The sequence below is a fragment of the Sciurus vulgaris genome (genome assembly GCF_902686455.1).
Source record: "Sciurus vulgaris genome assembly, chromosome: 14".
Taxonomy (NCBI): Eukaryota; Metazoa; Chordata; class Mammalia; order Rodentia; family Sciuridae; genus Sciurus; species Sciurus vulgaris.
The window spans coordinates 29,825,994-29,843,661 of NC_136475.1; the positions used below are offsets into that span (position 1 = coordinate 29,825,994).

General features: G+C 40.2%; 2 protein-coding genes across 2 annotated transcripts in view; one reads left to right on the top strand and one right to left on the bottom strand.

Moving 5' to 3' along the window:
- The window catches only part of TPRKB (TP53RK binding protein), a 67,124-nt gene that overhangs the window by 32,726 nt on the left and 16,730 nt on the right, over positions 1-17,668 (bottom strand). The gene's annotated exons all lie outside the window — the stretch shown is intronic.
- On the top strand, positions 3,666-10,971 carry LOC306643673 (uncharacterized protein C2orf78-like; the record flags this gene model as incomplete). The annotated part of the gene is made up of 3 exons (XM_079109917.1): positions 3,666-3,762; positions 7,481-8,242; positions 9,053-10,971. The coding sequence occupies 3 exons, from the start codon at positions 3,666-3,668 to the stop codon at positions 10,969-10,971; spliced, it is 2,778 nt and encodes a 925-aa protein (XP_078966043.1).

The window sequence follows — 17,668 nt, forward strand, 5'->3', positions numbered from 1 at the left end:
GGATGTCAGGGATAGATGATATGAGTAGGTTATAGCAAGATGAGTCCTAGTTATTCTGATAAGTACTAATTGCTGGGATCGGGTTGTCCCTGGGACAATGCCCTCAATATAAAAACAGGGTTTAGGTCAGGGAAGGACATGATGCTAAGTTCCAAAGTATTGGACCAAAGTCTTTAGGTACCTCCTTCCTAGTTTAAGACTTGTTTAAGGGGCTAAGATGATGCAGAGACTGAAAGCTAGAAGTGGAATTATGAAGAGCAAATAGTTATCAGGCCTGGGGATCAGGAGAGGCAAACAACATTTGCCTAATTATAACTGCATTTTGGACCTGAATATTTTAGTATGTAAATATTATATTGCTATAAAAATGATCTTACCACATGCTAGGAATTTTGATCTGGAATGTCCCTAAAGGCCCATGTGGCAAAGCTTCCCCTCTAGCTTGGCACTATTGGGAATTGGTGGAACCTTTAAGAGGTGGGGTCTAAATGAAGCACAATGTTGTATGTCTATAATCCCAGCTATTTGGAAGGCTGAGGCAGAATGATCTCAAGTTCCAGGCCAACCTGAGTACTTCAGTGAGACCTAGTCACAAAACAAGATTTTAGAGGAGGGGCTAGTGGTAGCTCAGAGTGCTGTTGGGTTCACTAAGAAGTACTGTAATAAAAGGGTGGGGGGCCTAGTAGGATATCTTCTGGTCATCGAGGGCATGGGCTTGGAGGTGATAATGGAGACCAACACCTTCTCCTCTCCTCCATCCTCTCTCTTTCTCATACAGGTCATGAGGTAGGCAGCTTGTTCCATCATACCCTCCTGTTCATCATGTTCTACCTTGCCACAGCCCAAAAGCAACAAGGCCAACTACTATGCACTGAAATCTCCAAAGTTGTGAACCAAAATAAACATTTTCTCTTTTTAAGGTGATTATCACAAGTGCTAGTTACAGTAACATTAAACCCAACTAATACAACACATTCCTCACAATTTTTCACCTACCAACTTAACCTCTAGTAACTATGGATTTACTTGATTAGTACAAGGATATAGCAAATGACATGACTTGCCAATGTGTAATTGTTAGGCTTATATTACATACCACTATTATAGAAGTAAGTTATTCAAGATATGAAAGTTAGCAAAAAGGGGAAAAAAAGCCTTGAAAAAGTTTGCAGTGTTCAAGGTATATCTTTAACTGCCAAACCTTCCACAATTGCTTCTCAGTTAAGTATTATCCCATACAGAACTATGGAAAAATATCATATAATAAGCACTGGAAGAGATGGGACAAAATGGACATATAAATGAAATATTCATCTTCACATATGAACTTTTTATATGAGATATCTATCCTATATATGATCTTGTCTTCCCATGGGCTCTTGACATCTTGAATCACAAACTACCCACTCACTGGCTCTAGGATTTCCCTAGACAGATCAATCCAGGCAACCTTAAAAGCTCACCACTAATGAAAATAATTAAATCAATAGATTTACTCCCTCAAATATATATATATATATATATATATATGTTTATATATATAATTAGCAAATAAGTACTCACTTGCTTTATCACAGTTACAAGATAAGACAGTGGAACATATACTCTCCATGGATCAAGAGCAACAGCAATTTAGATCAAGTTGGGATGAACACCAACACACTTGATCCTTCAGTGTGTGGTATAACTTACCACAGAATGTGTTGTCCACATGACTTTCTCTCATTTTCTCCACAAATCCATTAGGTGAAGTTATTTCATGATGCTTCAACATAAACAGTCATCAATAGAAAAATAGGCAATGTGTATTACAATGTTGGATTCCTTTAAAATATGATAGAGAAAAAGTGAATTGAAAATCCAGAGGCTTTAATAGTGGTTCACAGTCTACAAATACACAAATAACAAAAAATGAGATGTGACATAGAAAATAAAGAATATTATTTGTAAGATTTTTATCTTCATTATATAGAATTCTGTCTGAAAATAAAACATAGAAAGAGCTGGAGTGACTCAGTGGTAAAGTGTCCCTGGTTTAAATTCCCAGGACCCCCACACAAAAATTGAATTGTCTCTTTTATTAACACAAAAGAAGACCAAAGTGTGTTGACACAAAAAAATTTAAAAATGCATGTTAACCTATTATTTTCTACTCTCACTTTCCCTATATTCTACTAATGTTCTCTTCTAACTTCTCCTGTCCTTCCACCCAAGCATGACTGACAAAGAATGTGAGAGGCCCAGGATTCTATACTGGCTGTTTGCAAGGGGGAGGAAGATTCAGTAACTGCCACACTGGATTCACTTACATAAGAGAGAAAGAATCCTCAGTGCCACTCACATATGAAAGAGCCCAAAGGCAGGATGTCTATGTGACCCAAGGAGCCATCCAAGGCAAATGATGGTGAAAGAAGTACAACCCAAGTCCAGAACAGGGACATTTTAGTGAGCCTCTCTTCCACCTCTCCACTGTTTGAGTCTAATGTTCAGAGTGCATTTTTCAAAGAATCAAGTCACAGAAAACAAGACCTGTGCTATTCGCAGTCAAAAGATAGTAATATTCATGAGTATAAGAATGCAAACTCAAGGCTTGTCCATGAAACAATGTCTACAATGAAGAGGGGTGGGAGGAGGAGAGCAGAAGAGAGTTACAAGTCCAACCTGGCCCAGTACAGCCCAGCCCAGCCCAAAGACTGTAGGATTCAAGAAAAGCTTGGACTTCCTCATTCCCTACAGGGTGCACTCAAGGAACTTCACTCCACTCTTAAGTTATGAAAGAACTCTTTAGGGCTGAGGTTGTGGCTCAGTGGTAGAGTGCTGGCCTAGCACGTGTGAGGCACTGGGTTTGATCCTCAGCACCACATAAAAATAAATGAATAAAAGCTTTGCATCCACCTATAACTAAACAACAAAATAAAGCTTTTTTTTAAAAGATATTTTTTAGTTGTGGTTGTCAATGGACCTTTATTTTATTTGTTCTTATATGGTGCTGAGAATTGAACTCAGTTCCTCACACATGCTAGGCAAGCGCTCTACCACTGAGCCACAACCCCAGCCCAAAATAAAGCACTTTAATCCTTTTCTTTCATTCTTGGAAGCTGTAGTAAGTTCACTATCAGATCAACTTCTGTGGTTCCAGAACGACTAGAATTGTTCAAACCAGATATCTCTTTCTTCCATCCCCAGGAATATTAACTGTACATGTAATGTATAATTATGTGCACACTATTACAATGTGAAATATAATATATAACATATAAATAATTTTAATGAACATTAATAAGGAACACTGAGATGATACCCCTGGGGAAGGTGGTCCTATCTTATCACACTTGCAGGATTTCACCTCTCCAGAGCTGGGACATTTAGGTGCTACTTTAAGTCTCCTGTCACTTTCTCCACCAAATCAACTCTCTTGTCAGTTTCTCCACCCAATCCCACCTTCTGGTTGGGAATCTGACCTCCCTATTGGCTACCTCATACCTTTAAACTGCCTGTTTTGTGACATCATTCTCCCACCAAACCTACTGCCACCTGGTAGAATCTTAGGGTTTCCATGGAGTTGTAAGCAAATTTGGATCATCGCAAGTGACCAGTGACCAGTAACCAGTCATCAGTGACCAGTGGCCAGTGGCCAGTGACCAGTGAACTCCATACCGGGAAGCATGCATTCTCTAACCTCAGTCACCCAGACATCCTCTGGGGTGGTCTCCTCATCCTTTGTATCTGCAATTGATGTCACCTCTTCTCTGACAATGTCAGGTAAGGAAAGAAACTTTTAAAAGTTTTTCATTAGACATTTTGCTGCCTCAATGTACTATTGGAATTCCAACTAGCTTAGAGTAATAGGGAAAAGGATGGAAGTAGAAATCTGGAGACCTAATTTGAGTTTTCACTTTGACATGTACTAGGTGTGGGATGGATGATCATTTACTCCTCACAAAATCTGTTTCCTTATCTGCTCTATGAGGATAACAGACTGACTGTGCACTGGTCCCTTTCTTTTCTAATATTGAATCTTTTGTTAAAATATTTTTTAGATGTTGGTAGACTTTTTTTTTATTCATTTATTTATGTGTGGTGCTGAGAATCAAACCCAGTGCCTCACATACGAGGCAAGTGATCTACCACTGAGCCACAACTCCTCTAATATTGAGTCTTAAAGGGCATGTTTTTAGAGAATGAAATCTGATTTGGGGAGTACCTTTGTTTCAACAGAAAAAGAGAAGTTTGAGACAGACGAAAACTCACACTGTGTACCTAGAGGTTTCATCTGTAACAGTCTCCTTCACCAATATTTCCATTTCAGTATTTCAAATTTAGTGCTGTTCTAAAATGGACATTCACATATTTTGGAGTTTTCTGTTTAAACTACGTGAAAAGAGAATTAGGGAGGGGAAGGGAGAGGACAGGGCTGTTAGGAGGCAGATATTCTAGGGGAAGTAAGTTTGGGACTGTTGAAGCACAGGGCAACAGAAACTGGCCATGGGGCAGGGAGAAAACATCAAAATAAAGAAGAAGAAAATATAAGAATAAAAGAGAGGAAGAGCATGGAGATGTTCTGAAGAAAAAAGAGGATGTTGGGATGGAATGTGCAAGAGAAACAAAGATTTTAAATTGATGCAGAGAGGGGGGAAATCTTCCCAGCACTGGACAATTGAGGCTGGTTGAGAGAATGTCTAGATTAACGGACTAGCAAGGAAACTAAGGGTAGAATTAGGGGATCACTGGGGAAAGCAGTGTCTCAGAAAAGTCACATTTGGTTTTTTGGAGTTTTTCTATGGCCTCTTTGAACACAGATGACCTAGACAGCTTGAACATGAACATTTCTGAAGTATGTTTTAGAAATGATTCTTCCTGTAAACATGCTAATGAAAGTGGTTAGAGGCAGGGCTGGGTAAATGGCATTTTCCATGTCCTGTTTTACCCTGCTTTTTAAACCACAAGAATTTTTGAAAAATGATGTGCCCTAACTTGCATCAGAAGGATGCGTTCCTTTGTGTGATAGGTAGTTTTCAAGCAGAAGTTTTTTTGTCATCTTTACAATAGTTTTTTCTTTCTTTAACAGAGGACATACAAATAGTCATTAACGATTTTTAAACCTAAGAACCAAAAGAAAGAGCTACATAAGAAGAAAAAGTCAAGATCCACATCTTCAATTCCACATTTATCTAAAGTAATTTTGCAAAGTCATTTCACATTTCATAGAATTGTTTTGGGCTAGGGGTTTAGGTCAGGGGCAGAGTGTATGCTTAGCATGTTCAAAGCCCTGGGTTCAACCTTTGCATCAAAAATAATGTTTGAATTGTATTATTATATTTTAATGGTGATTTTTTTCAGATTTTAGGGACAACATTTTCCTGTTAAAGATGATTATAAACTAGGTTTTGGTGATAAATTTAACATTCAGGACCCTTTTAAAGCATGCATCCTGCTTTTTATAACTGAAATGCTTATCAGAAAATGTTTTATATTAATTGAAATGTCTACTAGTGGGATTAATAACTTTTACTTGGTGTGGGTAATATTTAGGGGAAGATGAGCCAGCACAGTGATGAAATTATTTTACACTTCTTGTTTTGTTCTCTTCTTTGTACAAAATTTCCTTCCTTTCTTCCTTCCTTCCATTTTCCTCCCTCCCTCCCTACCTCCCTCCTTCTTTTCTTTTCCTTTCCTTTCCTTTCCTTCCCTTCCCTTCCCTTCCCCTCCCTCCCTCCCTCCCTCCCCCCTCTCCTTCCTTCCTTCCTTCCTTCCTTCCTTCCTTCCTTCCTTCCTTCCTTCCTTCCTTCCTTCCTTCCTTCCTTCCTTTCTTTTTTTCCTTTGTTTTCTTTTCTTATTTCCAGTACTGGGACTGAACCTAGAATCTCATTCACGCTAGGCAAGTATGCTACCACAAGCTATATCCCCAGCACAATCTGTTTTGTCTCTGAGACAGGATCTTGCTAAATTGTACAGACTGGCTTTGAATTCCTGGGCTCCAGCAATCCCAGTGCCTCAGCCTCCCAAGTGCTAGCACCACAGGCCCACCACGCCATGGCCAGATTCATAGTGCTCTTTTGCTTCACTTTTTGCTTGATCATGTGGCCTGGAGGAGGAAGGTTGGTTTGGATTTTTTTTTTTTTAACTACCAGGGATTGAACCTAGGGACACTTTACCACTGATCTACACCCCAAGCCCTTTTAAAATTTTATTTTGATAAACAGTCTACATAAATTGGCAAGGCCATCCTCTAACTTGTGATCATCCTGCCTCAGCTTCCTGAATAGCTGAGGTTGCAGGTGTGTTGGACTGCATGTGGATTCATAATATTTTTTACTGAAATATTTATCTACACATTGTGGCTACCTATATGTTCATGTTTACTTAAATTTGCTGCTTATTACACACTTTTTGCTGATATACTTTCTCTGTCTATAGGTACAAAAAAAATCACCTTCAATTGTGGGCAGTGTTTTGATTAACAGTATTCACTAAAACATAGGAGAAGTATTCACTTTCCTAATATTGTATGTACGAAAATGGAACTTCATTTGTTAGTAAATTTACTATGCTTTGACAATTGCTACATATCCAAATTTTCATTAGGATCTAGGTATTCTTTATAGTTCTGTGCTGTTTTTCATTTTTGTCTTTCTACCTTTCCAGAACATACTATATCTTCTTCCATATAATTCTTATGTAATTTGCCACTTTTATACATGGATGAATAATGACTGTTAGTATTATTGTAACCACCTTACAGATGAGTAACCTGAAGCTCAGAAAGTTTAAATAAATTTTTCTTCCAAAAACTATTTCCTGAGAAACTTACTCTCAGGTGGTCATACTGACATGAGAATTCAGGCATGAATAGCCAAAATAATGACCCCTTAAACTCCCATCTGGATGGTACAACTGAACTCTGGGAAATGGCATGAGACCTGCATGAGCAAAATGAGACTGAGGGAAAAAGTGAAAATATCAGTACTATTTTCTATGAACAGGGAAATATAAAATTCTATTTTTCCAATTTGTGGTCTTGGTCTACAGAACAAAGTCCTGTCAGGGAGGTTTCTATAATTGATTTTGAAAAGTCAATCAAACTTCTCTAACCCTTGCAAACTGATAATGTTAGATGTTCTCTAGTGTTAGATGTTCTCTAACTCCTAAATGCTTCAGTTGAAAAGCATATTCATACTCCAAAACTAGCAGAAGTTCAAAGGAAAGCTAGGTCAGGGAGAAGGATGCTTGTTGGGAACAATGTGTGAACTAGAACACTTAGGTTTTCTCTGCCCACTGGAAAGAAAAAGCAGTTCATTGTAAGAGTACCAAACTCCTCCAACACTTGCAGCCATGCTAAATGGTTTGATTTGAGGTATCTCAAAGATTATTGGCATTAGAGGCTTCCAGACTGCCACAACCTTAAGATAATACCATTTCTCAAGTATCTTAAGAATCTCTCAGTCTCATCAATTTTTCATCACCCTCTTGTTTCCTACAGAAAACTCCCAGAATTCTTCTATAGTTGGAACTGCAAATTCTCTGCCTCTCTCTCTTCCTGTGGTGAGCAATGCAGCTTCCCTAACAGGAAGTGCCTGCAACTTCTCCAGAGTCTCTGCTCCAGCTGTCAGTTCAGCATGGCTACTGCCTTCAAACTCGGGCACCTCCTTCCAGCCACTCATGGGCAGTGCCTACCTTTATCAACATTCTAGCACAGGCATGTTGTCTGGGGTTACTAGCCAACACCAGATCCCCATGACACCTGCCTCCTATCCAAGTATTTTTGAGTGCAATGTCATGAGAGGTGCTGAAAAGAAGTCATCCTCACTGGGGGACTTTACTCTGACTGTCATTGATCAGGACACAGCAGCTCCTTCCATGTCTATAACAGCCCAATGTGATACAACTTCAGATGCCAATGCCATGGTCCCTGAGTATCCATCACTGTCCGCCAGGCTTGTCCAGGGGACACCATCTCAGATTCCAAATCAGGCACATACCCTTTCACTTCCCTACCAGAAAGGAAGTCAGGTCCACTACTATGATCAAAACACTCTGAGGCCTCTGCTCTCTGGAGATCTTGGACCCTACCTGCAATCCTATGGCTCTGTGTCATATGTAGGAAGTAGGGCCACTGCCCCTCAACCAGAAATGGTGATGGTGCTGAAGGAGGTCCAGCCAATAAATGTCCTACCATCAGTATCTACCCCTGGCATCTACTACTCTGTGTCTACTCATCCTATCACACAAACAAGTTTTCAAGGTGAGTACAAACAGGAACATGGGGAAGGAATAAGATTAGCAATCAAAGGAGGGTAAAATAGGCAGCTGGGAGCTGTGGGTCTACAGATTCACAGAATTCAAGTCCTGAGACTTTAATTCCTCTCCTTATTCAGCATTATACATTTTCAGACTCTGTAAGAAGATAATGCAGGACCCTGTAATGGTCATCCACAATGCATTTAAGAGACTTACAGGAGCACACTGAAGGAGGCTAATTTACACTGCCTTGATAGATCAGTCTCCCTATTCCACCATATTATAAAAATATTTACCTGATCTTCCTCTGATCTCTTGGGAAGATACTTCAAAACTGACCATGGTAGTGACAATTTAGTTTTCCTTCATTAACTCCAGGATTTAAACTGTACTCAGAGATCCTTGGCAAAGCAAGTGTCTCAAAATGTGTCCTTTCACATATATTTCATGGGGAAGAGCTCCCACTCTCTCCTAGTTCATGGTGTTCAGTGTTCATATATTCTTGGGAGAGTGGAGAAAATTCAGAGAATGCTACATAAGAATGATAGGTTTCATAAAACACTTTTTGAGGGTTTTGAGGGTTTCACACAGGGCACCGAGTCATGCTGCCATGATAACGTTGCCAGTCCAAATCTAGGACATCTTCTGATCACCTGTAACTAAGGGTCAGCACCTACCTCCTAACAGAGATCTGTCCATGGTTCCTAGGAAGAGCTACTAGAAATGCCTTCTCCACAGTTGGCAGGTTCCCTGATTATTGTGTTGCTGTGTAGGGGGAACATTCTACTTACCATCCTTCTTGATTCCTTTGCAGTGATGGAAACTTCCCTAGGAATAGAGGCTTCTGTGGGATTGCAACCTCCAAGGCAGACATTTTGTCTGCCACAACCTCCAGAATTCCCCAACTCCTGTGATAGCAGAAGTATCCAAAATCTCCAAATACTGGAGAGTAACCCACCAACTGAACGTGAAGACCTTCCAATAATTACTCCAGGTCAGAGCTCTACTAATTTCTTGGCATTGCCTCCAACTCAAAGTCAGGAAGAAACAGACAGTAACAGTTTGGATGAGGTTAAATTCATGCTTTCAAACCCTCTGGATGCCAACCAGTTTGCAATAGAAAACCAGGATCCTCCACTACTCCCTTTAAAAATCCCTGATAGCCATGATCTCCTGGCCTCCATTGGTCCTCTGGACCAAGAGGAGATGCCTCATTCTGAACATATTAATCTGGGAAAGAGTAGCCTGAGTCTTGAGGACCAAGGCACACTTGAAAATGGGATTGAATGTAGCAGTGCTTTTTCAGACCTCACTGCACTGGTGGAGGATATTCACCTTCCCGAAATTTTCAATTCCTTCAAAGACCTTAACCAACCTGAAAGTCCCCAAATCATAAAAGCCAATGATACCAGAGACATCATGGTGAATCAGGAGCAGGTAACCTCAAGTGACATAAAGGACCATGCTGATCAAGTTAGGAAGAACAAACATAAAGCCTCAGAGCCTCCTGATGGGACTCCTGAGGCCAAAATGCAGCCAAAGCCCCCAGAGGGCACATTAGAGGGAGAAGTTGCTTGCAGGGAGGCAGACAGTCTCAGGGCTCCTGTGAACACAGCCAAGCATTCTAACAGGAAAACTCAAAATGCTGCACCCAGCAGGAACAGCAAAGCTAAGGGCCTTGGGCAGGAAAAACCCAAAAGGAGCAGAGAAAACAACTCCAAGAAAGCCAAGGATAGTAAGCAGGCAGGCAACAAGGTCAAGACAGAAGAGAAGCCAATGGTTCCTAAAGCAAAGCGCAAGAGAAATCAACCTGAGTTTAGCCCAGAGACATTTAAAAAGCCTCGAAGTTATCTAGGCATGCACATGCTGGAGTCGGTGCAGGTTTTTCATGCACTGGGGAAGAAGAATGATAAGAATCCTGGGCTCTCTTCCTCCCGAGCCCTGGGAAACTCAAGCAGTAACAAAGATCCCCGTCCGTGCCCAGCTAGGAAACCCTGGCCGCAGGTTAAAGGTCCTGAGAAAACTCAAGTGAAAGCCCAGAAACCAGATATCAGTGCTGCCAAAGAGTGTCCATCTCCATCCCAGCATGAGCTTCCACCTCCTGGGAAGGTTAAATTGGTGCCTTTGCCTTTTCTGTCCCCAGAAAAACCTCAACCTCGACCTGTATATCGCAGGCCACAGTCTCTGGCCTCACGTAGACCCACTGTGGCTTACCCTGCCCAGCCTGCTTCTACCAGCTCAGCTCAACCCAGGGCAGTCAATCAATCCCGACCAGCTCCTGCCAACACATCTTTGGTGCGTCCTGCCAAGCCAGCTCAGCCAGCTGGATCCCATTCAGTCTATTCAGGCTTCACCACATCTACCCAGCCTAGTGTCCCTCAGTCTGCTGCCTCTAGGCCTGCAGCCTACAGAGCATCATCTTGCACTTCTGTCCAGCGAGGCCCTGTTTCCACCCTTGTGAACAAGCTCCAGTCCCAAGCGCCCAAGCCTCAAAACCGATATCTGCTCCAAGACTTTGCCTTACAACCAATTCCATGGAGGAAACCCAATGTTCCTGAGCCAGTAATGTCAACTCCCATCACAGAAGAGCAGAGGCCAGAGCGGGAAGCCATGAAGAAGAAGGCTCAACAACAGCGTGAGAATGCTGCCAAATATCCTTTGGGGAGAGTGCAGTTTTTCATTGAGAGGGAAAGAGAGATGGAAATTGCTAACTACTATGGCTATACAATGTAAGAGCTGCTAAGACTGATGGTGCCACGTGGCTGCCAGTTAGTTTCCACATGTATATGAATACAGAGATACAAATTTATTCATTCTCATATATTTTGAAATTTGAATAAAATTAGATGAAATATACTAAAGTTGATTAATATGTGATAAAGTGGCCTTTTTGTACCACTGAGAATTAAGGATAATTAAGAGGCCTTTTGGTATGGCTTGGGTACCAGGTAGTGTTCTACATATGAAACATAGATAGATGGATACATTAATTAATTCTGATATAGTTTCAAAATACAATAAAATTGAATAAAGCAATGTAATAGAAATGATTAATAGATAATAAGTCTTTCTAGTACCATTTGAATACCAAATAGATTTCCACATTTATATATATGAATAGGTACAAATTTATAGACTGATGAATTTTAAAGCTTAATAAAATTGAATAAAGTAATGTAATAGAATTGTTTAATAGATAAGCAGTAAAGAGGTTCTGGTACCACTGGAGCATCATATACTTTTTCCACATAGAGGTATATATATATATATATATATAGGTTTGGGTTAGGGGTAGGTTATTCATTCGGATATGTTTCAAAGTTAATAAAATTGAACAAAGAATTAATAGATAAGTAATAAAGAGAACTTTTGAGTTTTGAATTGCTGTGAACTGTGGTTTTCTTTGGTAGAGGTAGGGATCAAAGCCTGCATGAGAAGAAAGGACCTGAACGTGGGACTGGGTAACAGGGTAAAAGGACAGGAATTGAGGAAAGAGGAAGGAATATGATCTAGCACTAGGAAAGCAAAAGGGCTTATTAGGAGAATCAGGAATGAATAAAATGGTTGAAGTATGACACAAAGTTTGAGGTTGGGGTTAAAAGCATAAATTCTGAAACAAGTGGGAAATGGCAGAAGATGGGTTCAGGTTGATCAGTAGCAATGCAAAAATCAAACAAAAAACCTTCATTGAAAATGGCCTAGGTCTTATGACCTACCAGAAAGAGATTTTGAAAGTAAGATTCGGGGTAGAAGTTCAGCATGTTTGGGTCACCTAAGATCAGGGCTGGGGTGGTAAATACAAAAAATTGGGGAATCTACTAGGGGTGTGGCAAGGGTTCACAGTCATCCTGAGGGCAGCTGATAACCTGGGACCTAGATAAGTGAACGGCAGTATGAGCTCAACCCAGAACACGGCCAGGAATAAATCAGCATTTACTCAACACCCGTGCACCAGGGCAGCAGAGATGCACTACTTCAATTAACCTTCGAACACACAAGGCCAGTATCACTATGCCACTTTACTAAAGATCTGCTGTATGATCACAAATTTTGCACAAAAAGAAGGCGTCAATCTGAGGCATGTGGCCTCAAGTCCTCCGTGATCGCAAGTGCCCTCCAGCAGCTAGCCTGGCATTCAGAGCACAGCATCTGGACATTACTGGTAGCCGAGATCACACTTCAAGACAAGGATAAATATTAAACCGAGGGGTCTGTCCGTCCTCCTCCACTGATTCAGACATGTGCCACCATCAGAGACCACTGCCATCAACCGACGCTCACGAGAAACATCAGTTCTTGGCGTCCATCTCCACCCTGTGCGAGCAGACAGTGCGCGTGCGCAGGGGATAGCCGGCCAACAGCTGCAGGACCCAGAAGCCCAAAGCTGTGCAGGCTCTTCCGGAGGCCAGAGGCCAGAGTTCTCGTGCACAGCTGCCCAGGGAGAGGGTGACCGACGGTGGGGGGAGAATAGGAAAGGAATGGAATGGCGCAAGATGATGATGGAGGCAGTGGATCATCACCATGCAAAGATTACTAAATCCATTTTAAAAATTATTGCTGTAGATATGATTCATATACAATTCATTATTGAAAAATGTGCAATTCAGTGGCATTTAGTAATTTCTCGAGGTTGTGCAACCATCGCCACCATCTAATTCATAACATTTTCATAATCCCAAAAAGAAACTCTTCTGTGTGTGAGAGGTCTTTCCAATTCCTTCCTCACCCTGCCCCCAGGCAACCATTAATCTTTGGTTCTGCCTTTTCTCAACATTTTATATAAAAGGAATTATACACTATGTGACATTTTATAGTTGACTTCTTTCAAATAGAAGACTATTTTCAAGGATTATCCATGTTGTAAAGTGTGAGTCCTTCGTTCCTTTTCAGATTGCCTATGATTATATTGTATGGATATACCACATTTATTGAATTATTTATGAATACATCACCAGTTTAACTCCAAACCATGTACAACCACAGGGATATGAAATTGTACTCCATGTACATAATATGTCAAAATACATTCTATAATCATGTATAACAAAAAGACCATATTTTTTTATTTTTAAAAATCAAAACAAGTTATATATGTGCTTATAAGCCAATTTATAAATGTGTAAATGAAATATAAAATCCCTCACCCAAAGCGCACTAAATAAGCCTAAAATTTCTTATGTTATTTAACTCTTTTTGAAATTCTCAACCTTGAGATTGTAACTTTTAACCAAAAAAAGTATTGAATTATTAGGAAATAATTTAGATAACTCATAGTTCACTATCTGGAAACAAAGCAGCAAAATAAGTCTAAAATTAAACTGATTCCTTGTGTATACATTTAATCACTGCTTTTAACAAACACACATATTAAAGATCTCTCCAAACATGCATAAGAACTTGTTTTGCAAACTTGTCATTTTTCTTGCTCACAGAAGAGACCCATCTTTAAAGAAACTATACGTGGCGCTTCAAACCACAGATTAATGTCAATGGTCAATGTTTTTTCTTTTTTTTGAAGAATATTTACTTTTTACTGCATTCCTTCATTTCCATTAAACAATGTAATATTTATCTTTTTCTTTGTAGTTTTGGATAAAACACAAACACATTATCCTTATTGAAAAAGAGACATAAGTTAATACAATGTGTGCTACTTCTCAGGAAGAGGCCAGATGGCAAACAGATTGGAGATCCAGGACAAAGCCACTAGGGATCACTGAATTTCAGAATATAATTCACCCTTGTAAAAGTCACAAAATGAACCAGGGATGAAGACCCCAAACAAAAGTGTCCAGAGAGCAAGATTTGGAGATGTTCTGCCTTCCACCATTGGGACAGATGACAGAGCCACACCCAAGTGCCACTGTGGCAACAGACCGGTTGTGGCCCCTGATCACTTGTCCTGGCGTTTTAACCAGCAGTGGGGGGAGGGGCATGCTCAGTATGTCTCATCACTATGTGTGATAACCTTATTAAATTCCTCACACCACAGTGATGTTACCTTCAAAAGGACTCAATGTGTTCTTTCCTTTGGAAGAAGTGTGTGGTAGGGGAGGGAAGGGATCAGTAGGGGTGTTCAAGGGCTGAAGGGAGAGGGTAAAGACAGGGTTTATTTTTCTGGATAATAGTGTTTAATTGCATAGATAGAATAGATAATTTAAAATAAAGGAAGGATAAATTCTAAGTAATTAGGTGAAGGAAAAGAGAAAAGCAGTGATAATAATAACCCATTAATATTATCCCAAGGAATGGACCCACTTAGAATTGGACAATAATTAGTGCTGAGAAGTTTGTAAATTTATTTTAATGATCCTTTTCAGAATGTTCAGGGTGCACATTTTTCCATACATATCTTTCATAAGATTTTAACAATGCAATGTTATGGTTTTACTGTAGCCTTCTTCTGAAGGGCCAACTTCATCAGGTAATTCCAATTACAAGTGAAAAAGAACATCATTTGCATCCAATAATAATGTACAAGCTTAAAGGACTCCAATGCATTTGAGACATTTCCCTATATTTGAACAAGTTCATCCCATCCTTTTGTTTCCAAGTATTTACTTTTCAAATTCTGTCATTTTAATATTCCCAATGGGTTCGCAGCAAACATTTTACCAGTGTGAACAATTTCTCTTCGGTATACATCCCATTTCTGCTTTCAGAGCACCCCCAATCCTTAGCAATGTTCTAGACAGGCTGTTGTAGCATTGCAATGCAAGCGCTGAAAACCTGCATCTCCCAAGACAAATGTTTCCAGGTGCTAGCTGCAGACAGGGAGGAGGTGTTTTTTATCACTCCTAAAGTAAGAGTCTCTAGGAGGCATTAGTTAATCTCCTTCCAGGTAAATCCTCTCCAGAAGCTGCCCACAGATCCCTGGTCCAAAAAAGGTCAAATTCCTGATTTACCCAAGAAAACTGTTATGCTCACTAGAGCACCTGTCAAAAAAACTTATATAAACCCAATCCCTATCTTTGTTCAGTGGCTTATTTTGCACCAGGAAAGTGGGTCCATCACAACTATGACTTCATTCCTGAACAAGGCTTTTGGCTGATTCTTGAAGTTTACATCTGCCATTCTCCTAAATGCTACTTAAAAACGAGGACAGGTGGTCAGAAGCCACCACCAGTCTGTTGCCACAGTGGCACTTGGGTCTGCCTCTGCCATCTGTCCCAATGGTGGAAGGCAGATCATCTCCAAATCTTGCTCTCTGGACACTTTTATTTGGGGTCTTCATCCATGGCTCATTTTGTGACTTTTACAATAATGGATTATATTCTGAAATTCAGTGATCCCTGGTGGCTTGTGTCCTGTATCTCTAATCTGTTTGCCATCTGGCCTCTTCCTGAGAAGCAGCACACATTGTATTAACTTATGTCTCTTTTTCAATAAAGATAATGCTTTTGTGTCCTGCCCCAAATTGTATAGAAATTGATAAATATTATATTGTTTAATGCAAATGAAGGAATGCAATAGAGTACATAGACTTGGAAAAAAATTGGGACTGATTCTGCAGGACTTTATATGCCAGGGGAAGTAGTTTGCATTGCACCTTGAGAGCAAAAGAAAGCCATTGAAAAGTAAATTAAGGGTGTGACCTAAACTTGTACTTTTAAAATATGAGTGTGGGCTGTTTTGTGGTAAATAGTGGAGGGGTGCTCAGAGAAGGCAGGAAAACCAGCTAGGAAACTCTTTCAGCAACTCAGCAGAAGGCTAATGGTTTGGAGTAGTGAAACATGGCAGCATGGTAGAGACAGATGGATATACTGAATGGAGGTAGAGTGCTGGGGATTTACTTATAGTCTGGGAAAAAGATGCTATCATGGTTGAACTCAGGTTTTTGCTTTGAGCAACTTGGTAGTCTATTTCCTGAGTGTGTGTCCAAAAGGGGTTGAGGTGGTGAATCACTTATAATCTAGCTACTCAGCAGGCTGAGGCAGCAGGATTGTAAGTTCAAGGCCAACCTGGACAACTTACTGAGACCCTGTGTCTGAAATATATAAATAATATTTATAAATAAAATAGAAAAAAATAAAATAGAATTTATAAATAAAATGGAGATGTAGTTCAGTGGTAGTGCCCTGGAATCTTGTTTTTCTTTTCTTTTCTTTTTTTTTTGGCATGTTAAATTTTGGATGCCTATGAGATGTTCAAGCAGAAATGTCAATAGGAGGTTGAATGTACCAGTCTGACTGAACTCAGAGGAGAGATATGGGCTGAAAATATAAATAAGGGTGACCTCAAAATGCAGATGGTTCTGAGGCCATGAGAACAGCTGAGACCTTCTAGTGAAGAGGTTCTTAACCCTGGGCCAGGAAACAATCAGAGATTCATGGATAGAATTCAGGGGACTGTGAAGCTGGATGAGGAAAATGGTTATTACTATCTACCAACTGACATTTAGCAATTTTTCCATGTTGAATGTAGGCTTAAACAAAATCCATGTTCAAAATATTTCTAACTTTATCGCCAATAGAAATCAAGATATTTTCATACCATATTACAATTGTTCTGATATTCCAAAATACCATACACATTTCTCTACTTCAGAATTATGGTATTGTATTATTAAACCAATGACTAGATCCTATTATGTAATGTGTTCATAAATTCATTCACATTTGGTTATACATAAAGCTGAAAGTACTGGACTTTAATTGTGTTTGAAAATAGGTATTTGGTGGCTGGTAGGAAGGTGTGGGGACTGTATCTCATCAGTGTATTGGTACCAAGGGAAGCATGGATCATGTGTTCGAAAATCAAACTAGCACAGAAGTACATTTTGAAAATCTCTTTCCCTGGGAAGCCTTCCTTCTGGGGTGAGAAGTGTTGGCCTAAATCTTTTTCTCCCTTTGTAGAAGAAGGAAGAGGAGGAATTTGCAGGGAACATGGCTATCAAGCAAGAGCTAGAACGGCAAAGACAGAGAATAGCACAGAAGTAGCAACAGCTGGAACAGGAACAGTTCCATGCCTTTAAGGAAATGATCCAGAACTAGGATCTAGAAAAAGAGCAACTGAAAATTGTACAGTAATTTGGAAAGGTGGACCCTGGCCTAGGTGGCCACTGGTGCCTGACTTGGAAAAGCCCTCCTTAGATGTGTTCCTTACCTCACCTGTGTCATCCACACAGCCTTCAGACGGTAACACAACTCCAAGGTCTGCTAAGTCACCAGTGGTGGAGATGTCCTTGAAACCTGGAGTACTGAGCAACTCTGAAAGTAGTGAGTCCCTTTGCTGTTGTCTTCCCATTTTCATTCCTGTTCCATTTTCATTCATGTCCTCCCAGTATCATTCTGGGGGACTCAGCCTAGGAGTTCCTCTGTGATCCCACTTACCAGCCTTTGGTAACAGAACCCCTTGGATAAGGACTGCCATAGTGTGACCTGTCACACTGGCTCTCTTGTAAGAGACCTTTGCTTAAAATATACAATTT